General features: G+C 41.0%; 1 protein-coding gene across 3 annotated transcripts in view; it reads right to left on the bottom strand.

Moving 5' to 3' along the window:
* Positions 1 to 6,307: 6,307 nt before the first annotated feature.
* The window catches only part of Sepsecs (Sep (O-phosphoserine) tRNA:Sec (selenocysteine) tRNA synthase), a 29,560-nt gene continuing 11,513 nt past the window's right edge, over positions 6,308 to 24,354 (bottom strand). For all 3 annotated transcript variants that reach the window (XM_034509351.2, XM_076938499.1, XM_076938497.1), the window contains exons 7-11: positions 21,827 to 21,956; positions 21,603 to 21,694; positions 13,772 to 13,865; positions 12,108 to 12,198; positions 6,308 to 10,496 (exon numbers count right to left, since the gene is read on the bottom strand). In XM_034509351.2, coding sequence (XP_034365242.1) covers positions 10,193 to 10,496; positions 12,108 to 12,198; positions 13,772 to 13,865; positions 21,603 to 21,694; positions 21,827 to 21,956 — 711 coding nt within the window. In that variant the 3' untranslated portion in view covers positions 6,308 to 10,192. The remainder of the gene's footprint in view (positions 10,497 to 12,107; positions 12,199 to 13,771; positions 13,866 to 21,602; positions 21,695 to 21,826; positions 21,957 to 24,354) is intronic.

Here is a 24,354-nt window from a genome sequence, read left to right on the forward strand (position 1 = left end):
ACATCCAGAGCCATTTACTGATTATAAACACAGTGGAAAAAAAAAAAAGGCAGCAAGTGGCATGTGTCCCCACACCTGCTGCCTACCCGCGTCAGTCAATTTCATGCCTAGGAAGCACTGGGCTCCATGGGGATGGCTCTATACGCAGTGTGGTTGGTTATGAGTTCTACTTTATTTTCCTTTTTCTCCCCCGTAGGGACTGGCGGAAACCAACTTGGCCCCAAAACCCAGTGGATGCAAATAAATGGAAATAAACAGAAAATAGACAATGATCATAAATGCACACCAAAAATGCTGATTTCCCAGTGTTAAAAAGGTCCATTTGCTTTGAGTAAGAAAATAAAAACAGGCACATTCTCACTGGGCTTCAACAACAGCAGAAGTCATTGTTCAAAAGGCTTCTACCCTCCCCTACCCCACTGCATCCAGCCCCCTAGGAAGAGTCTCTGGGCAAGTGGACAGTGATAACATCAAGTGAACTGGGCAAGTGTGGCCAGCAGAAGCTGAAGGAACACACAGAAAGGGTGCATTTCACAGGGAAGAAAGGGCCATGCCCAGAAAGATGATCTGGGTTTCTGCACCCTCTCAGGCCCCAGACATGATCCATGAGAAGCCCCAGCCTCCAGGACCGGCCTCTGTTCTCAACTCCCACATAGGCAGCTTTGAGCAGTTCTTCACATCTGGTTTCTTATCTGGGAAATTCCAGGAGACTCACAGATACCCGAGGACCCTGAATTCAGATTTCCAGGCAAACTCTTCCAAAGGGAGGTTCTGATTTAGTTTTCTTCTGCTCTTACTCTCTCTCTCTCCCTCCCTCCCTCCCTCCCTCCCTCCCTCCCTCTGTGTACGTGTAGTTGGGTGCATGCACAAGTCAGAAGACAACCAGCAGGATCATTCCATCATAACAATCCACTTCTTTTGATATGGGGGTACCCCACTGCACCAAGGACTCAGCACATAGACTATAGTAGCTGGCCAGCAAACCTCAGGCTCCTCCTGTCTCTGGCTTCCCAGTGCTGGGTTATAGGCATGTGCTACCACACTCAGCTTTTTGTGTGGATCCTGGAGAATGAACTCCAATCCTCGGGCTTCTGTCCCATAGGCCAGGACCATGAGCAAATTTTCTGAAGGGAGTAGAGAATATCAGCTTTGGTCTGATCAGAAGCTCCAAGCTCTACTCCTGTCTCTCTAGTTTGACCAGGAGACATCAGGAAGGGTTCTTGCCCAGGGCCAGCCCTCTCCCTCCTCTCATGTGTCCCAGGCATACCTTTCTGTCTCTCTTTCTCTCTGAACAACTGTTAAGATGTACAGGTTTCACTGCTTGTGAAGCCTGACATAGCGCCATTCACCTTCCACCCATTTCAGAATAAAGGTGATCTCTGTAGCTAGGACAACTGCTACCACACAACCTTAAGAGCCCAATCCTACAGGGATTCTATTAGGAGAATTGGCATTGAAAATCTACTATTATCCAAGAGCCTGGATCCAAATTCAAGGTCCTGAAGAGAATGGGGTACAGAATGAATTCAAGTCCAGCCTGGGCAACTTAGCAAGACCCTGTTTCAAAATAACAAGAGGGCTGGGGGATATCTCATTAACAGAGCCCACATAAGACCTTTGGTTCATCCTGGGGGGAACAGTATTCCCTCAACTTGGGGCCATGTCTGGTTGGGTCTGAGCCCCACCCACAAATATCTCAGATGTACTTTGCAACCAGAGGTGGGACTAGTGGGGCCAGTGAAACAAAGTGGAACTTGGTAGGTGCCAGTTACATGGGCAGGAAGTGCTGCTGGACACTTTGAGCAGCAGGCACTAGACAGCTTTTTCTAGGAGATTTTGAAAGTTTCTATGCTAAAGTTTAGCCTTTTTTTTTTTTTTTTAAAAGCCTATTCTTCAGGAACATCTGATAAACTCTCCCCAACTAAGAAGTCCGTAACTGATAAGAATAAGCAGTTATCTGTTTCCGGAGGCATCTGTGTTTTTAACAGCACAAAAAAAAAAAAAAAAAAAAAGCCTTAAGACAAAGAAGAAAATCCAGCAGTAGGAGGCAAGAGCAGGAGGAAAGGCAGCTCCGAGACCGAGGCTCATCTCCCATAGCTGCAGTCTCGGTTTTTATTGCGATAGATAGGACGTGATAAATACCAAGCCAACACAGCTGCACCGCATAAAGCCCATTTCCGATGCTATTTCATTAAAGATCTTTTCCATTTTGGTGTGTTGTGTTAACAACCACTCGGTGATAGCTACTATCAGACCAGGGGCTACACATCCATCCTCCCCAAGCCACTTCACACACATAAACCGTTACTGGTGTTTATCTCAGTCCCAGGAGGTCTTGTTATCCTTTTGGATGAGTCAAGAGTTAGCTTTCCGAAGGTCAGGTCGCTTAGTGCGATAAAACCCTCTGACCTAACGCAATCTACGGGAAGAGTCTATTTCCTCTTACGCTTCTACCACAGTCTATCATGGAGGGCAGACAGGGCAGGAATTCAAGCAGAAACCACAGAGGAATGGTGGTTACTAGCTTTCTCTGTTTCCTTTATGAATACAGCCCAGGCCCACCTGCCTGTGGATGGTACCACCCACAATGGCCTGGGCCCTCCAACATCCAGTCAGTCCCTCACAGACATGGCCACATGCCAATTTGATGGAGACAATTCTACAATTAAAGTTCCCTCTTCCCAGGTGATTCTAGGTTGAATCAAGTTGACAATAAAACCGAAGCAGGCCACTCTGTCACTGTGTGGCAGGTTAAGGATGAAGGTGGTCTCTCTCTTTGTAGTTATTATTTGATCATGACAGAAAGTCTTTATAGAGATTCTCCATTGGATGATTTATCTCTCATTCGGGGTCTACGGGTCACTTATAAAAAAAAAAATGTGCTAAACCTCAAGCCTTGACACATGGTTGAAAATAGCAATTGGGATTTTAAAATCATAACTTACAAAATGATGCCGGATTAGGGGCTGGGAAAGGGCTCGTTGAGTAATGTGTTTGCTATGCAAACATGGGGACCTGACTTCCGTTCCCCAGAATCCACATATAAGCTAGGCATGGTAGCACCAAGAGAGGAGGACAGGCGAGGATACCAAGGGCTAGCTGGGCAGCCAGTCTAGTCAAAAGAGCAAGCTACAGATTCAGGGACAGGCCCTGTCTCAAACATAATGTGGAGTGTGATAGAGAAAGATACCCAAAGTCAATCTCTGACTTCCACACATGCACACAAGTGAGTGCACCCCCGCTACACACACACACACACACACACACACACACACACAGAGAGAGAGAGAGAGAGAGAGAGAGAGAGAGAGAGAGAGAGAGAGAGAGAGAGATGGGAGATTAAAACAATGTCCTAATCTGCAATGGCTACCAAATGAGATTCATCCATCTAAAGAACAGGATAGATTAGCATTATCTGAATACTGTAAGTGGCTGTACCCCAGGGCTGGTTTAGTGCAAAGAAGAGAGGAAAGAGAAGAAAGGTAGACAGGGGAGTGGAGGCCACAGGTACTATAGTTCAGACACTATGAGCAGGTGGGCAGCCATGTAAAGAAAAGATTTACTAGAGAGCAATGGCTGCCAGACAAACAAACAAACAAACAAACAGGAAAAGCAGGCCAGGCAGAGGAGTCACCAGACTGATCCGGTGTGCTTGCCAGCCAGGCGAAAGTCCCCAAGCAAAGTCTGCGGCCCCTTAGGAGGTATGCACAGTGGCAGGTGGTCTTATAGCACAGTCATGTTCAGACACTGGCCAGTGACTTTGCCGTGACAGGCTACAGCTGCCCTTGAAGGTAAGAAAGGGCAAGGGGGCCGTCAGGTGAGGCTGCTCCTTGCAGTTGGCAGGGAGGAGGTATGTGAGGCTCCCCTTGCCCAAGGAAAGCTGAGCAGGACCTCTGCATCTGCCCCTCAAGGAAAGATTCTGGAATGTTTTAGAGATGGAACTATTGGAGTTTCAATCAGACGTGATGGGATTCACGGCTGCATAAATATTTAATCCCTCTTCAATCTTTCATACAATAAATAGTTGAGTGTCCTGTGGCAGCTGCTGCTTAGGTGCTTGGAATATGAGTGAACAGCATGCTCGCTATTCTGGTGGTACTGATGGCCTACCCAGGGGCATAGGGGAAACCACGCTTTCACTAACCTGTACATTTCATGCTGTGTTAGACCTCTTCTCCTCAGCATGAGGCAAGGCCAATAGGCTAGATCCACTAGGACGGCTATGACAGAGGCACATGCTACACACAGCATAAGCCCTGACACACTGAATCATAATCTGCCAAAGCTCCAGGTGGCTTGCAGGACACCAACAGAGTCCCTTGAAGACAAGGGAGTGAAGACAGCTCTAGCTCTTCAAAGGCCATGGGAGTAGACTTCCCATGGCCTTCACAAGGAGATTTAATAAAACCATGAGGAAAGTGAGTTAACCAAGGGTCTAGGTTGACATTCCCAGGCAGAGAAGAGCCAGAGGCAAAGCTCTGAGGCAATGTGTTCTGGGGAACTGAGCATCGGCAAGCTGACCTGTTTGGCTGGACAGGAATAAGGCCAAAGGGGAAGAGTCAAAACGATGGAGGGAAAGGGGACAAGGTTAGATGTGGTAGTACCTTTTTTTTTTAAGAGGAGCAGGAAGTAGGTCCTATAATAACATAAGCAAAACCACGGGCAGTTGATTCTGGGGAGGTTTTTAAAAGTAGGTACAACATGACTATTATTTACTTATTTGACTGATTGGCAGAATCTCATCACTTTGTAGCCCAGGGCTGTCCTGAACTCACAATCCTCCTGTCTCAGTCTCCTGGCTGTGAAGACTGCAGGAATGCACAACCATGCCCGGCTTTGCATAACTTTTTGATGTAAATACAGAATGTGAGACAGCCAAGGCTCCCAGACTTTTGGCCTCACAGTGGGGAGGAGTATGAATAATTGACGGGAGGGGGGGGGAAGGCTGAGGGTGAACATATTTTGAGGAGAAAGATCTAAGAATTGCCTTAAAGGACTATACCTCCAAAAGATGTGTACTAAAGTCGGGTTCGGGAGGGCCTGTTACATGTGTGAATGTAGAAGCATGACCAGCCGCCTTTCACAGTAAAGTTATATAGAAACAGGCTATGTGCACTGCACAAGTCATGTCTGTAACCCTGATGCCTATAGCAAAACCAGCAGTAGGCTAACACATCCCTGTGGAAGTCACTGAGACATGAACTTCCTCTGAACATCTCTCTTAGGTTATAATCTGTAACTTCAGATGCAAAAACTAGTCAGTACACTTTAATACGTTCTTTAATTCTCAAATGTAATTGTAAAACCAAAGGAAACTCATTAAAAGCCAAAATAGAAAGACCCTAAAAAAAAAAAAAAAAAAAAAAAAAAAAAGGGTCATCGAAAATCAAATTAGTTCTTGGAATTTCCACTAGAAAATGTGTAAAATTCATCAACACATTTTCATTTAAATGTAGCACAATTTAATACAATATGGCTTATCAAGAAAGTCGCTACTTGCCGGGCAGTGGTGGTGAACGCCTTAATCCCAGATCACTTGGGAGGCAGAGGCAGGCGGATTTCTGAGTTCGAGGCCAGCCTGGTCTACAGCCTGAGTTCCAGGACAGCCAGGGCTACACAGAAAAAACAAAACAAAACAAAAACAAGAAAGTCGCTACTTACAGGTTCATGTTGTTTCAGTCCCTAAAATATTTATTAATAATCTTTGCATTTATTACCTACTTGGTCCTCATTGCTTAGGGTGGTCTCCATTCCACATCTAATGAGACCGAGATCTGGAGATGTTATATCATGAGTTCAGAGGGAAGTAACAAGGAGACTCAAACTCCCACTTAATGGCAGATGCCTAATTTTAAAAAGCACAGGTCAACAATAAAATATGAAGTTGACAGGGATGTCTTATTTTCAAATGACAGGTTTTAAAATAACTTATTATTTTGTGTATGTGCACAATGGTGTGTGTGTGTGTGTGTGTGTGTGTGTCTGTGTATGTGTCAGGAGTCAGTTCTCTCTTTCCATCATGTGTGACGACAGGTAAGTCAGACTGGGTGGCAAGTGTCTTTTCCCACTGGGCCATCTTGGCTGCCCCTGAATGTTTCCTTTAAAACTGACTGAGTACTCTTAAGTACCAACCTTCTACAGTCAATAGCCATGACATGTGATTCCCATCCCAAGTCAGACTTTTCTTTCTGACTTCTGGGCAAGCAGAGATGATGAAAATAAAGAGTGCAAAACCAGTGTAGATTATTTGTACTTTCAGATTTCATCTGTAGTCATAATTCAGTAGAATAATATAAGGAACTGTCAATGATTTATTAAAAATTTATTTCATATAATAAATTATACAATTTGTTTTTATTTTTAAACAGTCTATACCAAAAATATTTCTGGAATTGTTTCTCCCTTTTGGTAATACACCGGTCAGGAGGTTGATGTGCACATCATAGTCTCATAGATTAAACCCCACCCCAGATTACACAGTTAAACTTAGCCTTCCTTCACCTTTTCCCCAAAAGCTCCTGTTGGCATTATTTGATTTAAGAAAGAAAGAAAGAAAGAAAGAAAGAAAGAAAGAAAGAAAGAAAGAAAGAAAGAAAGATGGTATCAACACAATCTGACTTTGTCCAAGGCCTTAGCTTTGACTGAAGAATATTAGCTGGTAAGTTAGAAAGTAATATTCATTAGCTGTAAAATCATCATCTTATGTCACACAGACCATGAGGACAAAATAAAAGTAAAATGTAAGGCATAAAGGAGGTCCCTAGGTCCTTGCTGATGTATTCAAATTAGACCTGCAGACTAAGGCTGGCCAAAGAGCAGAACCAACAAAAACAGACAGGCAAGCCCCTAGCACCTGTCCGATAAGTCCCCAATGCACACACGCATGTGCATGCATGTATGCACTTCTGTTAAAAGCACGGCCAACTGGTTACCAAATTATTCAGAGATTATGAAATGTCTGAAATTAACTTCTGTGCATATAAAACTGGGTCTCTTTCAATTCAATATATAAAATTGATCTCATCAATGTAAAACAAAACCATTTTCCAGCTTGGCAAAAATTAGTGCATCCTAGATTGGGAGGTAAAGGAAATCCAATTTTAATCTGCACCAAATGTGTATATATTTCAAATTTTTCTCTGAGAACAATATGAAGGAGATTCATCATTATTTTTCATTGCTGTTGCTTTCAATTGTTGGTTGCCTACTTCAGTGAAAAGACTCAAAACTGAACTTGTCAGGATGAGGTCACTTACTCAATATTATCACCTGTTTGAAACACAGAGATATTTGTCTAGCTTCCACTAACACCTATGGAAACCATAACATAGACATATTCTGTATCTAGGGCCTCGGTGACTGTTCTTACTATCCTGTGGTTAAAGAAATAAAATCAGTGAATAATTATGTGCTGGGTCAAGATATTAGAAAAAATATTTATTTAAATAATATTTAAATTTGCCATTTGTACATCAAAGGCCTATACTAGTGGAACAGAACTATATTACATAACTCATCTTGTATAACTGAATTCAACTATATCACAAGCCAGTAGGTAGATTCATAGTTAACACTGGCTTACAAGGCTCTGTCACATCTTCCCCTGACAGTGAGAACACATCAGCAGGGACCTAGGGTCAAATTAAGACTCAGTTGAAAACACTTCTCCCTGCAATGTAAGATGCATTAGTGACCAAACATCTCGTGATTCAGTTTTCTTCTCTAGGCAGCCTACTCCAGCCCAGTGACTTTAAAAACCAACCTCTGAAAGTCTACTTTATGGCCTATTACAAGAGGAGTTGGGCCATAAAGGCAGTAGTAGTGTCTTAGGCAAGGCCTGTACTGTGTCCTCCATAGCCACAGCCTGAGGACAACACAGGCAAATTAGGAAGCATCCCAAGCAAGGTCAGTGCTTCCTGCAGAGTTAGGAATAGTCCTGTGAACATGTACATGTGAACAGGAGAGAGAATTAGGTAAGTTATACAGGGTTGGGGGAGGAAAAAAAAACCCTGAGTTCTGTAACCTTAAGGTCAAGCATGGAACCAGGAGGAACAGAGCTAGAATTTAAAAGTGCTTTAAAAAGGAAAGGGTTAATAACCAAAACTGCAGCAGATTTTATGCACCAGCAATAAAATGTTATACCATATCTATCATTCACATGTGGGTTCATGTAATTTATCTTCAATTAGAATTATTATCTATTCAGCAGCTGAAGACCAAGAACTGCTGATACTCGGCAGATGAGGAAGCATCTCCAGTCTCTGGACTCTGGCCTTTCTTAAGCAAAATGATGAACACACAATATAGATTAGTTGTTCTAGAAAATCATTCTGGCCTGATGCGTAGGAAGCTGCACTGCCAGCATTTCCATCGGCAGCATCAGATGACCCTCGTAGGCTCCACAGAGACTGGGCTTCTGTGGCTACATCTCACCGGTGCAGTCCTGAAGCCACACAGAAAACAGCACAGAGCTTTTCAATCCAGGATTTACTCCCATGTAACGGGTTACTATAGATACCTAAGAGCCATTTTAGTGTCTGGTCCCCAAAGGTAGCATACATTTGGGAACCACCTAGATATCTGCAAGTGAGTTCTTTATCTCCATCCAGCCTTGACTTGCAGATGCATCAGTGGCTCACATGACCCAACTCAGACACTCAAAACAGCTTCTGGCTAAGCTCACCTTTACCAACCCTCTAAGATCTTATACAAGGAGGACTCCCTTTTCATATACAGCTCAGTGCCAAACCAATACAAGAGTAGAATCCAGAGGTTAACACATTTGACCCATTGTGTTGGGAGAGTATGTACAAAGAGAAGTCAAGTGCACAAAGATGTGAGTGTTTCACTCAGAGAACTGGCTCCTCTTTAGAAAAGCAGGCCAATTTTACTAAAGAAATCCTCTTGTACCATTTAATACACCATGAGAAAATTTGCAAAGGCATTTCCCCAAGTTATTCCTCCATGGACACTTTTCCCCATGACTATGTTTTTCGTAGAGTGATACTCTACAGAGCAGTCCTAAGAAACACAGCTTTGGCACGGTTGTTTCCAAGATGCTTCACTAAGCCCTCAATCTAGATTTTTGTTTGTTTGTTTGTTTTATTTTCTATAACTAACAAAAATCACAGTCAGAGGTACTGGGCCTAGAATTTTAGTCATTCATATATATGTAGTCACAAAGGCTGCTTAAAGCTCAAACAGTATGTGGAATAAAGTTTTCAGTTGCCCAAATGGAAAAATGAGCAGGTAGTATAGAAAACATTTTGTAACAACTTGTTTGCAACTAGTACTCTTATTGTCAATATCAGACTCTATGAAGTAGCCTTACTAACATTCACAGAGTTAACTTTAATTTTTGCAGTCACATATCACTGAGATATGGTCTAAAACTATATAATTAGCGGATCTTATAGGCATGTGAACAGCATGGCATGTACTTGAACAGAACATGACCCCGACACATTGCTAGGCACTGCTCTCACAGGACCACTGATGTCCAAGCAGCCCACCACAAACAGCAATGGTATCAGGCAGCACGTGTGGAAACTCCTCTTTAACTGAGGAGTGCACTTCCTCAAAACACATCACTATTGAGATTCTGGACTGGAGAATTCCTTTGTGGAACCATGTGCTGGACAGTAGGTTAAGGTGCTGAGCAGAATTGCTGGGTTCCACCATTTGATGCCACCAGCACGCTTGGAGAGTCTTTACATGCTGTTCATGTATTATGAAGCCAGTCCAGTTGAGAACAACTGCTCTTAAGCTTATGGCTTGGCTCTGTTTCCTCGGGAAGTGTCCCCTCAATAGGCACAGAGACAGCTAAATCTGGTACTTAGCAACATTAGAAACAAATCTTTCTCAATTCTGTATGATTGGAAACAAACAAACAAAAAAATCTTTGAATGCTGAAGAATGGCTAAGAAGAAGCTCTTTGAAGTTGATGAGAATTACATGTAGCTTTATATTTTATATTAGTAAGAATCATCTGAATTGTGTTCACTGCAACTGCATGTTATAACCTGTTAAGAATCATAAAGACTGAGGCAATCTAAGGATTAAAAAGAACAATCACCAATGACTACCCTCAGACCAGTCTCTTCCTTGATGGAATATTCTCTATAAAATTCTCGATTCCACTTTACATATATTGTTTAAACTGCTTGTATGAACCGGCAAAAAGAGCCCTGTGTCATAAAGCAGGACCCTGGTCCACATCACCAAGCACATTATCGAGTTTCAAAGCCATTTCGTCAATGTCCGCATCTTCAGCTTTGTTGTCGTCAGCTCCAGACACCACACTTGCTCTACTCTGTTCCTTTCTTACTATGTTTAAGCACTTGTCAAGTCTCTTTATGAACAGGTCCACATCCTGCATCTTCATCCCTATGGCTGCTGCTGCATTGAGGTAAGCACAGGGGTAATTATCTGTGTGGGACATGAAGCCTCGGAAAGTATGGCCACTCACAGTTTGCACATTCCCAAGAGGCACAGCCCTGAAAGGGAAAAAGATTTTATCAACCTGACGTGTCTGGTGATGTAAATAGATACCACCCACCCAGAAACAAGGAAACTGTCTCTCTAAGCTATAGAGCTACCAGTTAAGAAGCTGAGAAACAGGCATAAATTGTGGCCGGTGCAAAACAAACTGTCAGCCTAAAATGAAATTGTCAACTACAATTGTGAAGTCCTGCCTGGTGATGACCATTTACTCAGCTTCTATGTAGAGAACAAGAAGCTAGTATTCAGATCTTCTCCAAAGAAGTAATAAGAAATTGAGTTTTCTGCCAAACCTAGACCCTGACTTCAACCGTGTAAGGCAAAATGCTGTGGTTTACTGTCACCTCACCATCAACAAATGAAAATTTCAGTCATGTGATGAAAGCGCTCACAGCAGGATCTAGGAACTAGTAACTGCTTCAGTGGGAGGCAGCCAGCAGACAGTAACAGCCACCAACAGCTTATGCATTATTTAAGGCAGACTTCCACGACCTCCTTAGACACAAGCAGATTTCTAATCTTTCACTTTTTAAGAAATCAGTTAAAGGGTAGGTGTGAAGGCACACACCTTTAACATAGAATTAGGAAAGAAGATCTTTGTGAGTTCAAGGTCAACCTGGTCTACAAAGCAAGTTCCAGAATAGCCAAGGCTACTACACAGAGAAATCCTGTCTGGGGGAACAATAGAGGGAGGGAAGGTGAGTTTGACAACAAACAAACAAACAAACAAACAAACCAAAGGCATCAAAACTATGTGGCAACAGCTGAGAAAAGAGACTTGCAAGTTCTAGACCTAAGTGGGCCATATAGTAAGTTCAAATCCAGTTTGGACCTTAGTGAGTCCCTGTCTGAAAATCAAGAATTGGCATGTATCTGTGGTCATATGCTTACCACCGCCTCGGTCCTAGGTTCAATCAATCCTAGAAGCACTGCAGCAGCAGCAACGATCTATCCAGAGAGGCACTGAAATCCTGTCTTCCTATACTTATCTCAGAGTCCAGAGGTGGGGCATTAACAGCCTCACAGGGTTGATTCCTTATTGTTCTTTGACTACCAGTGAATTCTCAGGTAAGGGTCAGTATATAGTGAAGGACTACTGATGAGAATTCTTGATTAAACATTTTTTTAAAAAGAAAAGCCAACATAAGCATTTTTATTGTAATAAAACTTGAAACTCATTATGTAGGGTAAGGTGGCGTAAAGGAATCGATCTCACCAAAACACTATACAGGACAGCAAAGGGCAAGAAGGGCTGGAGAAGGAAAAGCCCAAAAGCTGGAATCAGCAAAAAGCCAAGCACTAAAACCCAGGAGGTTCTGAGGGCAAAAGCCTCGTTCTCTTAGAACAGTCACACAACTGGGCTTTCACTCTGCGGGCGGCATCACCTAAGCGGTGCCTTCCATTTGAACTTGTGAATGCCTAGAGTTTAGGAAGTGGAGCTTGGAAGTTACAGGATTACACAAGTTCTGAACATCCATTAGAGAAACCACAGGATGAAAACAAACAGCGTCCAAAGCTACAGATGTCCCTGCTGGAGGAGGGACAGACACATAGTGTCCTACAGGTGACATCGAAAGCAGATAAACTCATCTCTTAAACCCACTTACCTGGCTCCAGACACTTGTCTGGTAAAAAGCATTGAGCCAAGCTGAGTGACAGCTTTGTCATGGTGTCCATCTAGTGTCGTAAGTGTCATAGCTAGGAGAGAAAAGACACTCAGCAAGCTTCTGGACTACAAAGCCACTCAAGACAAATAATGATAAGGAAACTGTTTTCATGCGTTGTCCCACGGCACAACAGCTCAACTGTACTTGACAAATTATAGCAAGGATTATTTCCGTATCAGATAAATTTAATTTTGAGAAAACATGTTCACAATCATGGACAAAATTCCCTTATCTCCCTTTTAGAAAGTTAATTTTTGGCTAAATACATGGAACAATGAAGTGATCAATGGAGCTGTTAACTGAATTCAACCAACTTGGAAGAACTTACACAATGAGAATGTGAAGTTTTCTATCTATCTCAGTCCAGTAAGACCAAGATCAACTTCTGTACACACGGATATAAGACTGTCACTCTGACAATGTGTGGTAAGTCTCACCCTTGCACCCACCACTGCCATAGCCATTGCTTACCAAAAACTCACTTGTCATCTGGAGCAACCTTAAGCAGTTTTACATGATGGATTATTATCTCCATATCAGAGGTAGGGAAAAGGGATTGGGCACTAAAACACAGTAAAACTGATGCTCCAACTACCCAGCGTGATCTGCTATGTGGGCAAAGGATTAAGGGCTATGTTTTAAGTATTGGGGCTCACATTTCTCCATGGATGCCCATTACAACAAGGCTTTAGTTATAAATGATTCACTTTCCTCAACTGGATGAGAAATATAAAACATATTCTATTTCATATATTCCATAAACTAATTATGAAGCTTTTAAGTTACTTAAGTATGTAAAAGTCAAGTGCTCACTGTTTTTGGTTTTTTGAGGCAGGGTTTTTGTGTATCCCTGGCTGCTCTGGAACTCCCTCTATAGACCATGCTGGCCTGTTCAAGGCTGCCTCTGGAATGAAAGGCATGTGCTACCACAAGCTGGCTCAATTATTCACTTCCTAAAAATGCTTTCTATTTATATATTTGTTTGTAGACATGTGCATGTGTGTTTAGGTGCCTCAGAAGCCAGAAGAGGCTGTTAGATTCCCTAGAGCTGGAGTTAAAGGCAGATGTGAGCTGGTCTTGCCAGAGCTAGAAACTGAATTTACATCCTCTGGAAGAGGAGCAAGCATTCTTAATCACCAGGCATCTCTCTAGCCCACTATATTCATTTCAATAGTTCCCGAACTACAGATCAATTCACAATACAGTTCTTCCTAACATGCAGAAGCTGACAAGCAAAGGCACAAAAAGGCTGTGTTGGTACTTTGTTAACCGAGCAAATTTTCATGATAAGAAGCAAGCTCTAAATTAATATATATATATATATTATTAAATTAATATATATATATTAATTTAGAGCTTGCTTCTATATTAATATATTTATATATATTTTTATTATACTTACTACTGATCTGATTCCCTCAGTTGATAGGTTTTACCTTACAGAAACATTAAAGCATTTTAAAGGCTAAGTAAACCAAGTTACCAATTAATACTGGGATGAATTTAAAGGTATCAGCATAATCTAAACAACTTACTGTTTCTGTAAATGATAACATCCTTCTAAGAATATCTCAAATATTTTTTTATTAAAAGAAGAAAATTACCTAAGGATATGGGGTTGTGAGGTGTCTGCAGTAGTCTTTCATTGTGGGCCTCTGCTAACTTCTTTAGTTGGGTGGATAAATAGACAAACATTTCCTGAAATAACAAAATATCACATTTAAAAGTTAAATAAATCCAACTCAAACCATAATACAAAATCTGGCTGGTATGAAGTATATGCTGTTTATTATCTCATCCACGACTCTCCTTTACCACAATACTGTGAGATTCAGAGCCACTGTGAACAGCAGAACCATGGGACTTGGGGGAAAGGCAGCCCCGGCCTACTTCTGGTCTTGGCTATAATATATTTCACCTCTGCAGAACTTTTAGAGTTATGACACTTCAGAATTATTTTGGTTGGAAGGGGAGCATATTGTCAAATTGCCCAGGCTAGAGATGACCTTTTGATCCTCCAGTCTCAGCTACCCAAGTAGCTGGGATTATATGTACTGACACACCTGGCAAGAGCAAGCACTCCCCCTAAATAGCCATCCATTTCTGGACACAATACAAGCACAGCAGATGACTTCTCCTCCAACTCTTCAGCACTCTGCACTGTTCTACACAGGAACCAGAGTGGTTCTTCCACACCATAATCGGTTCCTGTCCTTCTCGGGTGATTTCTTTTTGCAACTACCAAACAATGTCTTCAAAGCTAAAATGTATTCATTTAATATGCAAGTCACACAGTAAGTGGTAGTTTAAAAAGTGCCATGTATGTGTGTGTACATGTGCGCACCCCAGGTCAAACCAAGGCCTTATGTGTGCCAGGGAATGCTCTACCTCTCAGCTATATCCCTAGCCCCAAATCTATTCTGTTTAAGGTGCAACAGCTAAAATTAACAATTCTTTTAATTCACAGACTACAATATCTAAAACTAAAACTTGTAACTACTTTGCCAATAGCATAAAAATGTAATGTTTCTAAGTCTAAAATGTCACACATATAGACAGTATAACTGAGTGAGCAGATATTAAACTGAAGTTATTTTCCTCTGTGTCTGCTTTTGAAATGGTGTAGACTGAAAACCTACCAAGTCCATCTGCAGTAGCATAAGTCTACTTTCACTGACCTCCATCCATAGCCAAACGTAAGTTCTAAAGAAATGCCAGGGCTAACAGAGAAAATGATACTTTTCAAGTTCAAAGGCCACAAAAGCTGGTTCTGTATCCTCCCTAAGGTAGCTTTCTCACTGAAGTCCATAGATGAACAACTATACCTGGTAACAGATCAGGACTGAGAGAGGAGGAAGAATGCTGTCCAGTATTATAAACTACCAGGTTCCTTAGAGCTACAAAGACCTCATCCATGCTAACAACAGTATTTTATATCCTCACCTAAAATGTTATACTAATAATAATTCTTAAATTGGGAGTATTTTATAAGAACGATTCTTGGCATGTAAAAAATCATGAAATATTAGATCACTAAAGTAGTTCTTTTTATAACCAAAAAGTAAAAAAACAAACAAACAAACAAACAAACAAACAAACCATAACTGATATCTATTAAATGGGGTAAGACTTCTTCTTGTCATTCATTCATAAATAAATAAATCACAATTATTAGCTATGGAAAATATAAATTATTTTCAATTAAAAAAAAATGTTATATATGGGTGCCTGGTCTGCATGTATGTGTATATGCCTGGTGCACACAAAGGCCAGAAGAAGGTGTTGGTTTCCCTGAAACTAAAGTTCGAGATGACTGTGAGGCACCATATGAGTGCTAGGAACTAAGCCCACATCCCCTGGAAGAGCTTCTTTCCAAGGCCATTCTCAGTCTTCCTATTCCTTAGGTCTGCTCTCAGCAGTGCCTGTGTCTTCAGAGCTACGGAGAGCAGTAGCTCGCAGCTAACATCTTTAACGCACTATCTTTTTCAAGCACATTTATTAACATTCAATGCTTACCTGTAGCTCAAAATGCATCCCTATGTGCACATTGTGTTTGACAATGACAGTCACAACTGTCATATACAACCAAAAACATTCCACCCTGTATTGAAGAATTAACATTCTACTTAAGTTTCTACTTACATCTTTTATATCTTTTTTCCTGTATAATTCATAACTTCATTAAACTATAAACACAATTTGAATAAATTCTTTGAGAAATATTTAAGACAACTGTGGTCATTTTCAGAAATGGGGTGGAAAAAATATGTGAAAAGCTATCTTTTCTTGTACATTTTATATAAAGATTTTCCTAGATCATTTCCAAACCATTCTTCTAATACTCCTTCAAAAAGTAAAACATGTAAGAATCATATAGTAGTAAAAATATCAAGAATTTTTATGGCAATTAGAACAACTCAAAATCTCTTACTACTGTATCAGTTCCTAAAAGTAAAATTCATAAATTTCATGTGTATGTTTTCGTTTCCTACAAAGTACACAGATTGCTAATTTTAAATGCTCTGAACTTTTTATTTTTTTAAAAAAAGCCCCTATTTCCACATAGATATGAGATGCTGATGTCTCAGTATTTGTACTATTTACTAAAATCCTAACTTTCATCAGTAGGTCTAACACTTCCAAACTCTCATTAGGAGGAATAAACCTGGTAACCAAGAAATGTCCTTTATGGATCCCTATGTCCTCCTAGCAACACGGTTTGTTCACTGTTCACTTATTATTAAGCATATATTAAAGAAACAAAGTTCTTTAGTTTATGTACTTCAGTGCTGAAAGCCAAAATAATCTTCTCTCTAGCGTGGCTGTCACAGCTGTAGAGCAGAACCTAATCAGTACTTGGTTTGTACCTGAGCTAGGTTTTCTTCTGAAAAAGAGGAATGTTTCCTCAGTAACATCCCTAGAGAGTGCCTGCAAATGTGACCATGCATATATGGTTATTAGAAAACTGAATCTGTGCATTTTCTATGCTAATTCATTAGTAAATTACTTTAAACCAGTTCTATCAATCACTGGCTAATGCCAACAAAATTGACAGGTTCAGATTTGTTAAGACCTGGTCTCACTATGTAGCCTACATAGTCTTGCCCTTCTGAATGCTGGGATTACAGGTACCTATCTCCGTCCCTAGCCAGAGTTCAGTTTTAACAGTAATTAATATCAGTATGGAAATCTTTATATTATAAAGTAACTAAATCTCATGCATCATTAGTACTAAAGTAACACAATTTTTAAAAATTATTTTCAAATGAAGTTCACACCTAACAGCAAATATTTTCAGTATCTTTACTGAGTGTGGAGGTTGTAATAGGTAAACTAATAGCTCAAAGTGAACTGTACAATAGTCCATGTATTAGAACTAAATGTTCTATTAATATCACCACACTTTAAAAAGATCTTTCAGGATACTGTATGGCTATCCTACGCTAACACTGAGCTAAGCGATTTTTACCTGATGCATGAAGGTGCTACAGAACTTGTACTATTTTCTGCTACAGTTAAATCTATAACTGACATTTATTATAAAATACTTCTATAATGGAAGAAATTTATAAGCAGCCCAAGCAAATGTATATAGAAAGATCTTACTTCAAGAAATGAAATAATATTGATTTTCTATGCCCTTTGTGCTGTATTTAACTTCATTTTAGAAGACTTTCACTAGAGATAAACTGAACTATACACCTGAATGCTAATGTCAGCTATATTTCTAGAACAAAAACACAAAACCTTACACCATAGTTCATGATGTTAATGAAAAAGGAGCCGAATCCTATTAAGCATTATATCTTGTATGTCTGCTGCAGAATAACCTGCAATCATGAAAGCCAACAGCCATATGATCCCTCACCAGAGTCCAGATGTGCATAGTTCACTAAACTTCCAAGAGAAGGTCTTGGGATGTCTGTGAAACATGCTGCTTCATGTGACAGGGTGAACAGGAATGGTGATCCACATGTCTCAAAAAGTGTGTAAGGAACCAAAGCATGGACAGATGGGCAATGGCTTGGATACATAACCCACACACAAAGATGCCACAGCTATGGAAAATGGTACTAAATATTGTGGTCCCCACTGTGGCTGGCACCAAGTATCTACACACAACTCAGTAAGGCTTACTAAGTGGAAAAACACTCCCTTCAAGGTGCTGAAGCCCCACATCTAGGATCCAAACCAGACATTTGCAAGATTCAGGAATTCCACTTTCAGGGCACAAATGAACCATTGCTTCTGAAACTTAGCTCTGCTATGAGACACTAAGTTAACGAGTCCGGTGTTCTAGAACACGGTTCGTCCTGTAAGCCTCAGCTCACAACAGCCGGTCTACTACATTCCTCTTCTGTGTTTGCCCAATTCAGCAGATACTTGCAACAATAAATAATCATCTGCTACCCTTCAGCAAAGCATTCTTCTCTAAGAAGAGCTGAGCAGAATAATGGGCTTCTCTGGAAGCAAAGCGGAAGTGAGGACAAACTTCTAAGGCTGATCTTTTCTTTTTGCATAAAGAAACTCAGAGAAACAGCTCTTGTATTTTAACCTCTTTTCTTAAAGGCGTCTTCCATTTAACTCCTGGTCATTCCTCCCCACTATGAAGTGGATGCACTGATCAGGAAGGGGCTAAGGGCAAAGAGGCTCAATTCACACACAAAGTTCCACTCTCTGATCCTTTCACCTTTCAAAAAGGAAAGCTTGAGAAAGGGAATGGCTTCAAGCTGAGTTCTTGTCTGCCTCTACTGTGACAAAGGTAAAGCCTTTTCTGAAGAGATAGCTAGAAGAAATAACCTCTAAAAATACCATTGTGGGGAATAAGGGCACAGAATAAAAAGAAATCCTAAGTTTTCCTTTAACACTCCTTTTTTTAGTACACATAACAGCAATAACAAAAAAAGGCTCTCAGTGATGGTTTATAAATAGCTCTGGCTGGTGCAAAATAGCTTTGCCTCAGCTTCTCCACAGCTGAACCAATAAACTACCAAGATGAAATGTTCACAGAGAGAGAAGTCCATTTAGACAAAGCCCACTACATTTCTGCATCAAATCCAATAAGACAGTTTCTTCAGGAAGACCTACTGGGTGAAAACATTAAAGAACAATTTTATTTTCATGCAATGTCAGAGTTCTCAGAACAGCATTTTACTATTCTAAAAATTACTTCATTAGACAGCTTTTGTTCTATGTAAATTCTACACAAAGAATTTTAAATAATCAATTAGTGCATATGTGAGCTTCTGGACTTTTAAATACCTCCACTAGATAGAACGGGAGGATCACAGGATCAATCATCATCTTTACAGCTCAAATGCCTGGCATGACAGGATTGATCACTCCACTCCCTCAGTGCTGTTTGACTAACACAAATAAGAGAAGACAGTGCTAACACAGAATACAGAGGGGCCTGGACAGCACCCAGACTCTGTCTTTACCAGCATTCTGGGACTTGCAAATAGCCAGCCAATCCTCAGGCCAGTACATCTTCCCAGATCACAATTTCACATGTATAATGGAGACAATTCCTACCACATGATGAAAACGACACTTAAGAACAGATCTAGTGAACCTAGAAGAGGACCAGTGATGTGGCCCAGTAGGCCGCGCAGGCCTGCCCACCTGAGCTCAATCCTGGAACTCACAATGAATGAAAGGCGAGAACGGACTCCTGAGAGTTGTCCTCTAACACCCACAAGCATGAACCTACCACCTGAGGATCAGTCTGTAACAGTGATGCTTTCATGGCAGTATAAAACTATAGGTTAATTCCTACGTGTAAAAGCTTGCTGTCTGGTTTAGCCAAATATAATTTATACACGTAAAACTTCAAGTATACGCTTTCCAAATGTTCACATTCTCTGAATGTTGAAAAACACACAGAGCCACAAAACCACTTCCACTAAGGACATAATTGTGAGGCATCTCACCACCCAAAAGTGCCTCCCTGATCCGAGCCTCCAGTGTTCATCTGTGTTTCCTGTCCCTGTTTCTTCCAGCTTTTCTAAGGTGACATATAGATGAGGCTGCATGAGAGTCTCGTGAGTCACTTATTATAATGCACTGTAGTCATCATTTGTTGTACATCTAGAGTCTGATCCTTTCTATTGCTAAGGAGAGATGTACCAGTGTGTTCCTCTGTCCATCAGATGATGGATACTTACTTCCATGTTTGGGCAGTTATAAACTGAGTCATTCTCGGCACCCAACTACAGGTTTTCATACAGACTCAAGCTTTCATTCTCTTGAGTAAACCGCTAGATGCAGAAGAGCTGTTTTGGGTGATTCTGTCTAACTTTTAGGGTGTTGCCACAGTAGGTTCCAATGCTGCATTTGATATTCATATCAACAATATCAGCTTGTTTCAGCTCTTTGACAAAATTGAGTATTGTCAGGTTTTTGTTGTTGTTTTAGTTGTGGTTTTGTTTTGTTTTTTAAAGATTTTGTTTATTTATTTTGTATATAGCATTCTGCCTGCAGGCCAGGAGAGGCTCGTTATAGATGGTCATGAGCCACCATGTGGTTTCTGGGAATTGAACTTAGGACCTCTGGAAGACAGATAGTGGAAGAACAGACAGTGCTCTTAACCTCTGAGCCATTTCTCCATCCACCTGTGGTTTTGTTTTTACCGTGTGTGTGTGTGTGTGTGTGTGTGTGTGTGTGTGTGTGTATGTGATGTAAGGTTGCTCACTATGGTTTTAATTTGCATATATCTAATGAATGACCATGTAAAATCTTAAGAAACATCCTCACAATTTAAACAGTAAATAACTACTTGCCCATGGATTAAACTATTAGGAAAAGGAAGATTGGAGTAAAATACCACAAAAACTTCAACACCAATTCTGTGTTAGGATAACACTGTTAGAGGAGCTATGTGATAACAGCTATGTCCATGTGCTTTAAAACATGTGAAGCACATCTGAAGGATTTCATTTCTAATTGATGCTATAAGGCTTCTTAGATACAAACGCCATGCCAGTGGTCTCTAGCACTCCTGGATAGATGAATAAGCACTTTAATCTGACCTAACCCATCAACAATTATGGAACTGTCTCAAATGAAGCTTTGCTATGTTAGTTTGTTTTAAAAAAGATTGGGTCTCACTATGTTGCTCACAATTCCTGGGCTCAAAATGATCCTCCTGCCTCAGCCTCCTGAGTAGCTGGGACTACTTCAGGCCAACACCTCCAAGTTTAGCACTTTATTTTCCCCAGTCAATATAAGTAATGAGTCCAGTGTTTCAGCAACAATGAAGCAGAGATTTATTGCTTTAATGTAAGAAGGTGGCCAACTCCTATTATAACAAAATAAGCCTTCATGTTTCCAAATCACTCAAAAGAAAACTTTCCATTTGTTTTTCAAGAGCTTTTATGCCAGAAGTGGTGATAGATGCTTGTACTCCCAGAAGAGGCAAGCAGAGGCAGGAGGACTGCCCCAAGTTTGAGGCCTGCCTTGACTATATAAGCAATCTTCAGGCCAGCCATGGCAACACAGCAAGACCCTGTTCAAAAAAACCGAAGCAGAGCTGGTGAGACAGCAAAGCAGGTCAAAGACCTTCCTCTTAAGCCTGGTGACCTGACTCAGTCTCTGCTCCCACAAACTGTCCTCTGATGTCCATACACACATGCCATGGCACATGCACATGGGCACTCAGATACTTGTAAAAGAAAACATGTTTAATAATAATAAAAAAATAAATAAAAAGGGGAGCTTCTTTACCTTTAGGTGACAGGTGAACAAATAATTCCCAATACAGATGTCTCTAAGCAAAGACTAACAGTAAAGTAATGCGTGTGAACGACTCCTCAGCATCTGCACAGACAGGATGATGATCTTTACATTAGAGAGGACAAAACACCTGTGCTGGCTCCCATCTGAGTGATACACTCAGGCTAGAGGAGCAGCACCCAGTGCACAGGCAGACCTCACCTTTCTCTCCTTCAACAGCTTCTTGTAGCCACTGCAGCCGAGTGACAACAAGGTGATGAGGACGTCTAAGGACGGCGAAGCTGAGGCCCTTCCTGAAAACAGATGGACAGGGAACATGAAGGAGCTGACGGAGGCTCTGGAAAATCAGACTTACCACAGAAGGCTGTGTGCATGTGCATTTTTATCCACAGTCATTTTTCCCCAAAACCAAGTTATCTACTTACCTGGATACATCTTGCTGATTTCCTGAATGAAGGGATCATTAAAGCCAGCAATTATAGCACCACCTACTGGAACCATAAAATTTTTGTCCAAGCTCTGAACGAAAGCGTCAATTCTACCAACCCGAGCCCCCTAGAATCAAATAACACGTGGGTCACTATGAGGACAAGCAACTGCTATTAACAAGTAAAGGCCACAAGAACAACAACAAAATCATGTTCTACAGAATGATACATACAAATTTAACTTCATTCTCACATTTGCAAAGGCTGCTACTAATTTTACCTTAATTATAAAGTAAAAATGAGTACCCCTAAAACAGTGCATAGATGGTTTTTCAAAAGCAGGTGAAGGACTGTGATTCGCTTTGCAGCAGGGCAAGTCCAGGGTTTACAGGACTAAACCACAGCTCTGAGTAGTGCTCATTATAAGCAGAACACCAGCACTCTGCAGTCACGACAGCTCTCACAGATTAATCACCAACTCATAACCTCTGGGAAGCAGGTGGGATTTCATTACCAGTATGAGTAGGAATTCCTGTGTAACAGTTTTTTACCTTAAAACTGAGAAAGAGACAAAGCATGTCCCCATGCTCTGCACCTGTGTCCTTTATTTGACAATAAGGTCTGCAGTGATTAAGTAGTTTAAATACTGGCATCACAATCTAATAAACTACAGCTGCCCAAAGTACCAAGCGGCTAGAAAATTAAGTGCCTCTCTCTGATACTTGAGATAATCTACTTTTCTCTTTTTTAGGTTTATTTGTTTGTTTGTTTGTTTCTCAGTGCTGAAGATTGACTCTAGGGCCAGGCAAGCAATCGACTCCAAACTCAGACTTTAAACAACAAGCTCTACTTCCATAATGACCCTGTTCACAGAAGAGAAGCCAAATTTTATGTTTATCATCGACAAATGGCAGTTTCATTTGTATAATCCTGGCAGTTCCAAAAGTGATGCTTCTCCCTAACTTGTGGTCCTTAACACTGTGACCTTAGACAGTCTCACCCCACAGCAAGTGAACTTCAAACAGAGCCTAATATCCCAGCACAGAGCAGAACATGCACCAACTGGAAATGTGGAACCAAGTTCTGCTTCCAATCCGACACAGCTGTGACCTTCTGTCTAATGTGGTGCAATTTCCTACTCTTAAAAATGGAGATACTATCTAAATTTCAACTCACATAGTTTTTTCTTTATCTGCAGCCACAGATTTTCAATCTGTATTCACAATCTACATTCCTATTAATATTATAACCACATTTGACCTTCGTTCTCAAGCTTCCTGCCCACCTCTGTATCTCACAGAGACTAGAAATCGTGATAGCTGGTCTAATCTGACAGACCAGATGTGGGCAACAGGTAGAGGCAGCAGTAGCTGGGGAGGGGAGCAGACCACTCAGACCATCACCTGACTGTTTCAGCCTATTCTTGCTGTGACTCTTATTTCTTAACAAACTATGAACAGAGGCAAAGCCACCTCGCCTCAGGAAGAGGAAGTAGCACAAACACCAACAAAATAAACATTGGGAAAGCACAGCAAGTTGTCCCTGTAAAAAGTGGCTACAAATAACTACCGAGGCTTTCTGAGAGGAACCTGAACCTAAACTGGGAGAGGGAAGGCTGAGACAAGGAGGAATACATACTCCAGACTGCTACAGCACCCTCTCACCATGAAGACTGCACACTTCACCACAAAAACACAAGCAGGCCACACTAGATCTCAGAAATGTTCAAGGGCCACACTCCCCACACTAACAAAACGCTACTACTAAGGAAGGAAAAGAAAAAACCAACAGGGCAGAGGCTGACAGGAAATAGGACATCAGTGTGCATTTTGTATGATGTATTTTGGTGGCTGACACACTAATGGGAACCCAGTAGACCTACTGAATGAAATGACAATCAGGCCTGAGCTGAAGCAGCAGTCACACTCTGCTCTAGTTCTTTCTTAACAAGTGAACTTGCTGCTTCCCACAGTTTGGAACTTCACATTCCATTCTAAACAGTCAATCCCACATATATTTTTATAGCTCTATGTGCCTCTCTATTACTCTGTCCTAACCGCTCAAATTAAGCATTTCAGTAAATATAACAAATGAGATGTGTATTTCTTGAGACTTCTTATACAGAATATCCTATCTGTACAGAACTAAGTCATTCTGGGGCATCTTTTGAAAATGCTACATTTCAGATATAATGGTTTTCTTCACTGACCACATGGTTACTGTGTCTAAAGACTTGTGGTTTGTGTGTGTTGTGTTTATGGGGAAAATCTGGGCCCTGGTGTTGACTGTGCCATACAAACTGTTCTGCAGCTATGAAAGCTCAGGCCAGTCACTTAAACTACTGAGCTTGTTTCCTCATATATGAACGGGAACAATCAATAGAACACCTTCATTTACCTGGATAAGGTTAAAGACATTAAGAGCCTGGCTGATGCCTAACACACATGGTGGGTCCCTGCATTACCACAGCTCTGAGTGAGTAAACTTTATAATGTCATGACATAGCAGTCAGTCATAGTACTCAA

This window comes from Arvicanthis niloticus, chromosome 7 (assembly GCF_011762505.2).
Source record: "Arvicanthis niloticus isolate mArvNil1 chromosome 7, mArvNil1.pat.X, whole genome shotgun sequence".
NCBI classification, from domain to species: Eukaryota; Metazoa; Chordata; class Mammalia; order Rodentia; family Muridae; genus Arvicanthis; species Arvicanthis niloticus.